General features: G+C 41.3%; 1 protein-coding gene across 4 annotated transcripts in view; it reads right to left on the reverse strand.

The window, feature by feature from the left end:
• Positions 1–12448, reverse strand: part of plxna4 (plexin A4) — a 230963-nt gene that overhangs the window by 187437 nt on the left and 31078 nt on the right. For all 4 annotated transcript variants that reach the window (XM_037121531.1, XM_037121530.1, XM_037121532.1 and 1 more), the window contains exon 3: positions 3502–3684. In XM_037121531.1, coding sequence (XP_036977426.1) covers positions 3502–3684 — 183 coding nt within the window. The remainder of the gene's footprint in view (positions 1–3501; positions 3685–12448) is intronic.

The raw sequence follows: 12448 nt of genomic DNA on the forward strand, positions 1-12448 counted from the left end.
TGTTTTTGTGAGGACAAACTTCAGATTGGTAGACTGTGAGAGCAAAGTGAGGAAATTTTGGCTGGTTCTCATGTTTTCAAAGGGCCGTTTGAGAGTAAAGCCTTAGTTTGAAAAAAGAAAAAACATTGGTGGAAAGTTCAGTATTAAAAGATCCTTTCTCTCATGTTTTGCCTTTATTCTTCTACTGGTGATTTTCTGTTGTTTCTTCCTGGGCCAACCTTATTTAACAGTTTTCCGTCACTTTTGCTTTCCCACACTCACAAGGTTGTCATTTTGCTCATCTTTCAAAACAACGATACAGTCCACTGAGCCAGGGACTACATTACATGAAGACACTCAACGTTAAATGCCAAAGCAGCTCCAACTGATCCGCTGTTTAGATAGGGCTTTAACGATACTTTTGTTGGACAATATATTGTCTAGAGACCAACTGACACTCGATTTTGGGGCGGCTGCCATATTGGAGAGTAAAAAATTACACACTTGTGATAAGGCTGTGTAACTGAGGCAGAACATGTTGTAGTTTAACAACAAACTTAAGAACTATAAGCGTAAATCTCACTTATTACCAAAAATAAATGTGATAAACATATTTGTCATTTCAAGACGATCTTGTGCCACTCATATAACAACAACATAATAACATCAGTGCACCTTTTGAAGAGCAGTGAACTTTGAATTCTTAAGAATACGTAGACATTAGAACTGGTATGTGAAACAAATGTTAAAATAACCTTAATAAATAAAACAAATAAGGTTGAAGTTAAGGTAAGGGTCGGGGTTAAGCATATAGTTGTGATAGTTATAGTTAGCTTTAGAGGCTGGTGAAATGCATCGTGTTAATGAGTCGTCATCAGTCTGGAAGTACGACCATGTCTGTAGTCAAGCCCACAGGCCTTGCATTATACTAGCAAAATTTTAACTTTCAACCCCATTACATAAAACAATTCACGAGCAAATTGAATTTAATTCACTCAGCTTCCTGCCTGGCACAACTTCATGATGTCATAAATGTGAGCCTGTAAACACTAACATGTAGCTCAACCCAAAGACCATCACATTAAAGTCCATCCACTCTCTTTTACCGTAATGCTTATATTTATTCTGGGTGACGTGTTAGTCACAGGATCATAAATAACGCTGAGAAAAACAGAAAGAGTGAAACACAGTGAGTGAGAGAAGAAGTGAGGAGGAGGAGAAGAGGTTTGAGGGATGGAACATGTAAGGTAGAGGAGTGTATAAATCAACATCCATTAGCTGAGGGGTTATAAAGTCACTGATGAAGGAGGTGGACTGAAGCTCAGACCTTTTATTGTCTTGTTGTTGCCTTTTATTGCCTGTGATGTCATCTAATGGTATACAGTTAACGACAGGGGAGGGGAAACACGGTCATGGGAGGGGAGGAGTGGGTTGTAATGGGGCTGTGTGTGCATGTGTGTACGCCTGAGTTGACACAGGATATTGATTACCTTTTGTCAAGATGGTTTGTGTCTGTGGGGTTTCTCTGCCCGAATATACCATATGTGCACACATTTCTGATCTTCATTCATGTTGAGTTTGAGTAAGAGCATTGCCAAAATCCTGCAGACACGATTCTCTTAAGTGCCAATATGCAGTTTTGAGAGATGTCTGGAGAAAGGCCAAGGCAAAGGAAAAGAAAAACACGACGAGAACCAGGGAAAAAAGGTTCCTCAAATCCTGAAGCAAAAAAAAAATATTCAGAATAGCCTGAAAACCAACTCAAAGCCACTAAATGTCACCTTCCTCTCTGGCACGGATCACCACTGATTAGCAGCAGGTATTAAATATGATTACATATTTCCCGTGTTTGAAACGTCTGCCTACATGTTTGTTATTGGTTGGTTATTGTCTTCCAACATGGAAAACTGCTGCCTCAACCATTCTGCTCCTGTGCGGAAAAAAAACAACAAACACAGGCAGGGGCCCATAATCAACAAAAACAAACAACATAAAAACCAGCAATCAGGTCTGCTGCGTGTCAGCAGTAAAACACCACCTGACATCGGCTGCTTGTTCCGGCCACAGCCCATCTTTGTTTAACTTTCTCCATTCAGTCTCTAATCATCATACCACATAGAAACAGCCAGTCTTCCTCCCTTAAAACATGCATTTCAGGAATATAGTCCATCTCTGTCCAATCTCCCTCCTCTGCATCCCTCACTCCCTCCATCCCTCTCTATTTCCTCCTATCAGAATAATGCTGTTTTCCCCAGGCCTGCGAGGCTCACTGGTCTGGCCGGCACAGAATTAGTCTCAGTCATGGCCCTACGATATATATGTGTGTGTGTGTGTGTGTGTGTGTGTGTGTGTGTGTGTGTGTGTGTGTGTGTGTGTGTGTGTGAGAGAGAGAGAGAGAGAGAGGGAGAAGCAAGGGTAAAAGCACACAAGCTACCACACTTCTATCACACCTAGCAGCAGTGCATCATCCCATTAGCCCAGTAAAGGCCTGCCACACAGGCAAGGGCGCAGGGGCATGAGGAAAGTCTAAGGTGGAAGTCACAACACGCCAAAATCCAGCTTATCCAGTGCTGTTTAACTCTGAGGGGACAAATCTTGTTTAGCCAAGGGCTTTGCTGTCACACAGAATGTGACATGTTTTTCAAGGGAGAGACAGTTATGGTCAAAGATATTTACTATGACTGAACCTCCCAGCACGAAAGGGAACTCTACAAGTTTACAGGGGCTACCTTTTCTAAAATAAAGAATAAAATAATAACTAATCTAAATTCACTTTTACTACGCTGCCCAATGACTGCAGAAATATTTCAAAAATAGTAATCTATAAAGAACAAATATGACTGATAGTGTATAGCTGATACACTGTAATGGCACCCTAATAAATGACGTATTTCATTCAATTCTGATCCCTCAATTTGCCTCAAGAAACAGATAAGAAACTTTGTTTAATCGATTTCCCAACATGCTGATCTGTGCTGTCTAGCAAGTTCTGCAACATGCTGATGTGTGCTACAATCTGCCCCCAGGGCTCTGGATTTTCTAGTGAGTCCAAAGTGAAGGAAAAGTACAGCGGATACTCCTGATACCGGGTGTATACAAGTGTATGTGTGATATATGGTGCAGTGGATGAGGAGGATGTTGAGCGATACCAGATAGGCTTGGCTCTAGAAATAAAACCCCCTCAGGGGTTCTCCTGATGCCCCCTCCTTCCTCAGAACACACACAAATTCTCTCCACAGCAAAGCACACACACTTCCTCCTTTCAATCCCCTTCTCTTTCCTTTCTCTCTCTCTCTCTCTCCCTTTCACACACACACACACACACCTCTTCCTCCTACAAATACAGCCGACTCAGCTGATTTGCCTGAAAGTCTATCTGCCTTACTACTACTATCCCTCCTCCAATCCAGCAGTCCCCAATTCCCAGACCTAACTCCACATTCTGAAAGAGAGAAACCAAATCTCTGCCCTCATCAATCCAGCAATCTCTGCAAATCTTCTTTCATTATTCCAGCCCCTTACCTTCTTGACTTGTCCACTTTTTGTGCCCACGAAGACCAGAGAGTGGTTCTTGTAGACATAGCCGATGACGGATGTCATTTTGTCAACGGCGTCGGAGAAGAGAGGCTTGCCACGCACCATCTCAGACACGCCCAATGGCGCGTTCATGTCCAGGCCACAAAAGTCATCGTCAATGGTCAAGAGCTGCAGTGGAAGAAATTGAGCAATTAGTGCATTACAAATATAATTTTGTTTCCCTCATCCATACTAGGATTACAGATGATAGATTAAAAAGGCACTGCAGCACTTCATAAATTCTTCTTTTGGATCGAGTTCTTTGCCACAGAGATCTTCAGGGAGGTGAGTTTGGGGTAAGTTGGCAGAATCTGTTAGCCGTATAGACCATGGTTATCCAGATACAAGCGTATACAGCAGAAAAGAGGAGTTCAAGAATAATGAAAATCAATATTTTGCCTCTGAGTGCACTTTAATAAAAGATAGAAACAGTTTGTATGTGAGAAAGAATGTGTGAGCATTTGTGTGCTTGTGTGTGCCTGCTGGTTCACATGCAGTAAACGGCAAACGTGAAAACAAGTAAGAGAGAGATGAAGATGGAAGAAGACCGCAGTCAGGCACTTGCTCTGTAATAGTGCCAGAGGCTGCTCTGTCAGGCACAATTCCCCACCGTCCACCCAATGCTACAGCAACTGCAGAAATGCCAGTGCGGCAAGATATTGGATCTGAAATGATTCAAAGAGAACTGAGTGCTGCATCGTCACTGAGGCAAATCACCGCATTGCATCTAAAAATATATGAATGGGAAAAAAGATGTATAAGAAATGGGAGACTCTAATGCAACTCTTGATAGAGGTTCATCTGTTATGCTTTCTGTGTGGACATGCTGCTGTGATTTTGTGATTAAATACAGATGTGCGTGTTTCATGTTTTTGTGCCTTTCTACTTATTTTGAGTTTGCACGCATGTGTTTTATCCTGCAGGGAGGATATTCATACCAGTCACTGTGGGCAGAATGACTTATGGGTTTTGATAAGAGAATAATGGCTCTGGGGATTGGTCATTATTCTGTGTGTATGGATGGATTTGAAACACTGGGCTTAGGACTGAAGCAGGCATGGCTCTTGATTAATAGCTTAGCAATGTGGCGGGGTTGCTTTGGAGAGAAAGGCCTTGGCAGGAGACAGTGCCTTCACATTCTTTCAAAAACACACAGGAAAACGTCAGTAAGGTAAGATAGTGGGTATGAGTTATGAGATGCAAACGTTGCTGTAATGACTTTAGGAAAAGCAACTCCATACCCACTGATTTCCTTGTTCAAATGAAGTCTTTTTAATGTTGTGGGCAGTACTGGTGTGATATTATTAACTGGACATGCACTGGTTCAAAATAGGAAATTCAGGAAAGTCAATCTTTGAGATGATGACAAATTACCTCAGTCATATATAGGAATATTCTGACATGCAACCAAAACTCGGATCTTCAGATGCACCAATAGATCTCATTTAAAAAAACCTACTGAGTCATTTCAAATCTACACTTGCCAGCTGGTTTGAGCTGTCAGAGGTGGGATGCTCTGGGAGGGGCATAGAGGGAATTTTAGTTTATGACTTATTTTCCTTATTTTTACCTGTGAAAGTGCACCACCCGTGCTCTCAATCAATTTCACAAGCACAAGATGTCTCCTCACAACCTTTCAGTAAAGGCCATCATCATCATCAGAAGCCTCACAGTGAGCCACAGAGGAAATATGAGGGCTGCTTTCATTAGACAAATGGAACATGGCTGGTCCAGGCCACAATGGGCTTTAGGCTATATAACATGTGGCTTATATGAATGATCGATAGAGATGACCTGAATTTGGGTCAAGATCATGTCATATGGTTGGAGGGTTGAGAGTAGGACAAAGAGAGATGGCCGAAGGAGAGATGATAGATAACAATGCACGACTGAGATGCCAAAGAGGGTAAACAAAGATGAATCCTGGTGCACAACAAAAAAATATCAAAGTGGACGATTTTTCCTCCAATTCGCTCGCCTCTCCTTGCCCCCTTCCACTGCGACCTTTTCAGAATGAGTTGTTGTCAAGAATGCACTCTGTCCTATGAATCGTGTGGCGGCTTGCTGCTAGATTAATGCTGCTCTGATGAGAGCCAGGGTCACTCCATAAAATCACAATGAAATATCACACTGGTTTGGGGTGTTACTCTACCTGCCCTTCTGAGACGACAATTCATGATTAACACAATTTCTCTGCCTTTCTGATGCACCAAGAAGACAACAATGACCTAAACTATGGTCCGCAGTCACCAGCAAAGCTATCTTTCTATGCATTTGTTTTCATTCCTTGATTCTTCATGTTGCTGTCAGTGTGTCCCAAGGATCAAAGGTTAACAGGGTCCATCAGAGGCAAAATGGAATACTTTGTAGTATTCGGGGCCTCAATGATTGAATGCCACCCAAAAGATAACCAAGGTGCAGCCATGTCGCCCAAGCTTTATTACTTTACCAAAAATGTAAAAGTGGTTTTCCTCATTAAAAATCAATTCACATTATCTGCCTGCTTCTGTCAACACACTTGTGTGTCTGCGTACGTGAGGGGTGGTGCATGTGTGCGAGGAGGATTTTTTTTTATAAGCGTGTTGAAACGTGTGTGTTTTCCTCTCTTGTCACTGACACATGCTATATTATTTCTGCCGGCTGCCAATCACTGCCGCCATCTCTGTCCCACGTTCTGCAATCTAATGAAATATACTGTCTGTCTGTCAGCCCTTTCAGGAAGCAGACACATTTTCATAACGCCACCACCAAAACATGACATTTGTAGTTGTGATGCAAAAGACGTCTCTAGTCGGAACACCAAATAATATCAATGTAGCCTTTGACATTGTCTGCCAATAAGACATTGCTGTCACTGCTTCCATCACTTTTATGCCCCCTTTCTTCCTTCCAGCCCATCTCATTAATGCATTTTTCAAACTGTGTTACCATTTTTTTCATTGCTTTTTCTCTCTCTTAACTTCCGATGGCCAGCGCTATTTAAGTTGTCCAAGCACTGGCAAACACCAGCTGCATGTAGACTTTGAGGATGATTTTCAATATTCTTTATCTTCGTCTTTTACTGTCAAAGGACCTCATTCATTAGAGGTTTGAATGCACAGACTTGATTAATGTCTGCATATAAAAACAAATTATGATGAAGATGTTCCAAGATATTTGCAATTAGGAGCAAAATGTACAAGTGATGCAGACAGTTCACAGTGATAGATTAATTGCACACATTATTTTAAGATTGCTGTCCTTAAATAAGGTTATGCCAAACAGTTTTCTAATTCTGACAATTATTTTCACACAATTTCTATGATGACACTTAAACCAAAAAAATGCAAGTAAATGAAGTTCCGCCAACTTTGGTAACAGCAGACCTGTGATTTAAACAAATGCTTACATGTACAGAGATAATCTGAATATGTATTAAAAATCAGTCGAACTGAAAGAACTCAAATGACTTATATCTACAAACTCAAGTCTTGCTCAGGTCTGGTGGATACTCCAGCCAGCATCCCGCAGCGTAGCAACAGAGGAGAAAGAAAGGGGGTTCCTCCCTTAAGACAGAGGGACAGGAGAGCAGAGTCTCTGTATTTGGACAGAGGCCAGACACTGAGGCAGAATCAGGTCACTCTCAGCCATATCCATCTCTCTGCTTCTGTTTGCCTGCCAGCACCAGCACAAAGAGAGCTCTCTTCTGGACTGTGCAGAGGGATCAGCAGATACAGAGTGGAGAGAAAGAGAGGGGGCAGTGGGCGCACGCGAAGGAGAGAGAGAGAGAGAGTTGCTCAATGCGATTAGCGGGGACTGAAAGAGATCCGCTCTCCAACGCTCTCTGATGTATGGCCTAATCTGGGCTTGCACTGTTGTGAGGGGCCTGTTCTATTGGCTGTAAGTTCACAAAGTTAATGACACACATTAAACCACAGAGACACTTCGCTTCATGACACTGCTCAACCGTTGGTGGCTCTGTGAAGTCCATTTTCTTGCACTTCTTGCCATTCCTTTTAATGCAGTTATTATACTCCATGCGCCAGTTTCAGTCCATTTATCGTAAAAAGTCATCATGCGACAACTGTTGTTTATGGTAAGCTTGTTTTAGTTATTGGTGATTACATTGGAAAACCTCTCCTTTAAAGACTGGAGGAGTAAAAATAAATTTAAAAGATCCCTGTGGTTGCTCTTTGCATAATCAGCCACTTAAATATCCAGTATTTCCTCTAACCCCACTGTGCTAAATGACTGACCTGCCAGGATGATTGGCGGCACTAGAAAATTATGTCATGACTAAGCAGGTTTGCAGCATTCACTGTAAGATTTAATGTCAACATTCAATTTAACTATGCTAAAACATTGGCTGTATGACTCCGGCAGCAACAGTGAGTCACTTTGAAGTGAAGCATATACAAAAATGGTGTTTAAGACGGTGAATGGTATTTTTCAAAGATAGGCACAAGGACATTTAGTTCATTGGAGGGCAAATAAAGTATGTTAGTGTTAATCCTTTAAAGGAATCATTGCATTTATTCTATGTGAAAAATATTTAGTTACAGATGCTCCTTTTTGTCATTTGTTGTTTGTGTTTCTCTTTCCACAGATTCAATTTCCAACTAAAATGTTTAGCAAAGATTTCATAAGACTTACTCAAAATGTATTTAGATTCAAAGTTCAGATCTACTGCTAGTGTGTAGCTTTTGGAAAGACAGCAGAAAGTAACAATGTTGTTGTTATGATCTCAATAGAACAGGTTTTCTAACAGCCACTTCTGTATTGGACTTACTGTGCTTTGTTACATAAACTGTACATGACTGATCTTTCTCTGACATTCTCTCTGATCTGCTTAAACTGGCGAAAAGCTGAAGAATCACATCTTTCTATTTAGCTAAAACCTTTGACTCTTTAGTTCAAATTAAGCCCTACCCTGTATTTGTTTGTGCGCCTGTGTGCTTATGTGTGTGTGTGTGCGTGTGTGTGTGTGTGAGATGGACCACTGGCTACTGTGCCAAGACAGAGTCTGTCTGACTACTGATCCGTGGTGCCCTCCATCACAGTAGCAACGCGTGACAGAACACACCATCACACACACACACACACACACACACACACACACAGTGAGATGTGCAATGCACTCTCACACTCGTGTCCTGTCTCCATAAATCATTTTCGTATTCCCCTCTTCAATATAACTTGTCTGTTTTGGAAACTGTCCAACTCTATACCCAATTGAGCCATCTGAGGGCTCTTCTGTTTTTAGATGCCTGTTTCAGGAAACAGACACAGAATGAGCGAGATGCAGGGTGCCAAAGGAAACCAGAAGCCTCTGTAGCAAAGCCGTGCTGGTCAAGTGTTCTTACAAACGCACATAATCACTTGTGATTACACACATGTACAAACATAGTACCAGGAGTTAAAGATCTCTAGGAATAAATGTATAAACACTATCCAGAGATTCAAAATAGCATATTTCATGAGAGACAGGAACATAGATTTTGTATCCATTATCCTTTCTAGGGAATCATAAAGGGCTTTAAACTACAGTTTTTTCACATACAGCAGTACTGCCCGAGATCAGAAAACACTAAAATGTGTAAAAGTTACTTGTTATTAAAACATATTAATCCGAAAAAATTCCTCTTAAAACCAGTGCAGAGTTTTTGTCTTGGTAAGAGCATGAGTTATTGTGAATCAATTGCTGATGGCTAGGATCGCTCATTGTCGTTTTCTTAAGGCATCCGCAGGGCATTCCAGCAGAGAGCATTTCTTTCCGACTGAATCGTGCTCAAAATTCAGTTTGAATACAAAGTACAAGGGCTGTCACCAAGTAGAGTTAACTTCCCCCTTTGTATGGCACCCTGGGGACTGTTTCGAAAAACCAGTCACAATGATTAGAACTGAAAAAAGAAAGAATATATATAAACACAGGCACACACACAGGGCTTGTTCAACGCCTCCATGGTGATGTCATCTCAGGGAAGAAACGCCATCAATCCTGACAGATCAGTGCAGTTATCCAATGTGAAATGGGGAATCATAGTCCGAGTTAGTGCACATTCATATCAAGAAATGCTGAAAAATACAGCAAATCTGTGTATATTGCAGTGTATATGGGTATACAGGGCTGTGCACACACACTTCTCAGGGTGGGCCTGTAACAAAGGTGATTTATTTGCGTATTCTGTTGGCAGGTTTCAATGTGAGGAGGCAAGCTTTGATAAGCCTGTGATATTCTGTTAAACCATGTTTGCGGAATGCTCGCACCTGCCAACCGTAAGCTGAGCAGCTACAACACATAATAAATATTGGTTAGGGAAAACAATCAAATCAGGAACTAACGAAACAGCATGACAAATTTGGAGAGAAACTGAGACATCACGAGAGCCGAGCCAGGAGAGGGAGAAGGTAGGAGAACATTAGAGGTAAGAAGGGAGCTTAAGATGCCGAGATTGAAAAAAAAAAAAAAAAAGGATTCACAAATCACATTCGCAGCTGAAGAGAGAGACGCGTCAGATAACTTCCTAACCCTTGTTTTCCACTTCACAGTGTACAGGCAGAAAATATTTCATTATTTCTTTCGGAAGGATTACGAGGCATTACCATTTTTATTTTTCACCCCAAACTGTTTTTATTCAAGTGATAAAAATTGAGAAAAGCAAGTATGTATGCATGAGCGACTACAAAGTCGACATTACAATTCAATAAATCTGCTTTTGTGTTTTGAGTTGACAAATTTGTTATTATCTATTATTTATTAGTTGCATTGGTCTGCTTCATATTTAAAGGTTTAACATTTGTGTCAGAGACATCTTCTAATGTAACGTTATATCATTCAACAAATGTGTGTCTGACTAAGTCTGAAAAAATACTTTTAATATTGTCAACAGTACTGATCATTAGTAAGTAGAAGGAAGGAGGAATCCTATAGTGGGAAAAGAGGTACACACAAAAGTGATATGAATTTTCATAGAACCAGACAAAAATAACAGGAAAAGAAAAGAAGATACCGAATACACCCAGAGGATAGTGACGGATGCAGGAGACATTTGTTTAATCACAGAATAATGATATTGTGATGGATTCTGACCTTTAGCAAGTGGTATCATGTATGGAGATTTAATTAGCGAGCCAGGCAGCAAGCAGGATAGCGGATATGTGGATGGAGTGGGGTGAAGTGGGGAAGAAGGGAGGGGGGCAGTCTGGATGTTCTTAATGAATCCACTAGCCTTTCCCTTCCTGAGGATGTGGCCTAGACTGACTCATCAGCAGCAGCAGCAGCCAGCGACTGATTAAGCTCCGCAATCAGGAGAAGGAGAGATGGAGATAGTCGGCACACTCGCCATTCAAAGGTTGCTCAAAAGCAGAATGAAATAGACGAAAGAAAAGAGTCAAAAACATGAAGAAATGAGCATGGGGGAAACAGAATGTCCTGTTGGAAGAGTTCCTTTTAAGTGAAGGATGAAACGAGGGAGGGGTGAGCACGTGTGTCGGGGCACACTGTGAGAGAGATCAAGAAATAGACTCAAAGAAACAGCGACCGAGTAGAATAATCTAATTAATTGGCGTGAATTCAGAATGTGAAGTCGATAGCACATGACAAATGTGGAAGAATAGCCCGTGGCATGTTAGTTAATGACATGTAATTAATGATCATTAGCAGAAGGGATGAGGGGATGGCCGTGCCCTGTCAGGGACTTACAGGCGACCTTGTAATTTTCTCTTCCATGTTTAGAGGTGGGGGTGAAAGACAGCACTTCGCTGTATGGAAAGCATTGTATGAGGAAATAAAGGGGGAGAGAAAGACAGACTCAAGGAGGGGTAGAGTAACGGTGAATGAGAGGCCAGGATGGCGGCAACTATTTTTATAAGAACATGAGGAGAAGGACAGTCAAAAGGAGAAAAGAACAGCACAGGCAGTGAGCAATGAATCAAGGATGAGAGAGAAGAGAGCAGAGAGTGAATTTACTGCGATCCCGCTGTTTTGTTGTTCTGTTTTTTTTCTGCTGACATAGTGAACATGTAGGGAGCAGGCAGCGTTTTTTTTTTTATAGGTCACATGCCACTTCACAATGATCTATGGATGCAGGCCCTTTGCAGACTTATACTGTTGAGCACGCATTATGTGGCTCAGCCAAGCGTGGCTATTTGGGGGAGAGAGGACGCTTCCCCCCCTTCTCACTCCCGCTCTTAACATCTATCCTCTCTACTGCTCTCTCACCCATCATGCTACTCTCTGTACTGACTTTTTTTCTCAACTTCTTTTTTATCTCACCCACTCCCACTGAAAGCCTCTTAAGGATGGTGTAAAGCAACAAAAGGTCTGATGGCAAGTGTTTATACTGTCCTACTCAGGCCTATAAATGTACTCACGTCCTTGAACATTTTTATACGTCCTTCGATAATTTGATTATTTCTTGTTGGAAAATGCAGGTACCTAAAAATATGAGTTTTCCAGTCTTTTTCAACAAAGGAGATTATGTTCTATGATTGAATCGCACATACAATAAGGAATTGTTGTGTTTTCTGCTCCAAGTGGACACTGACTACTGCAAGTGAGCTGCTAGCTTCCCTTAAGCAAGTTAAAAAAAAAATCTTTTTACTGGACAAAGCATTTTTAAAAAATGTATTTTGACTTATCTGTCTAAATCCCCTCTTAGATCCAATACTAACTTTTACCTGAGTAAGCAGAAATGATGTAAAATAAAGCAAGGCTTTGTAAGAGCAGAGTAAGAGTTGTAAAAAGTGCGCAATACCCTTATTTTATATTTATGTGGTTGTGTGATTCCTCAATTAGAGTAGCATAACCCAAAAAGCTGTCTGACTTCCACAAGTTTCTGAGCAATTCAGTGTGGTATGTTCAAAAAAGTGTTTGAGCATGTGTATGTACATGTACTGCACGTCTGTGTTGGAT

Source organism: Acanthopagrus latus, chromosome 14, assembly GCF_904848185.1.
Source record: "Acanthopagrus latus isolate v.2019 chromosome 14, fAcaLat1.1, whole genome shotgun sequence".
Classification (NCBI taxonomy): domain Eukaryota; kingdom Metazoa; phylum Chordata; class Actinopteri; order Spariformes; family Sparidae; genus Acanthopagrus; species Acanthopagrus latus.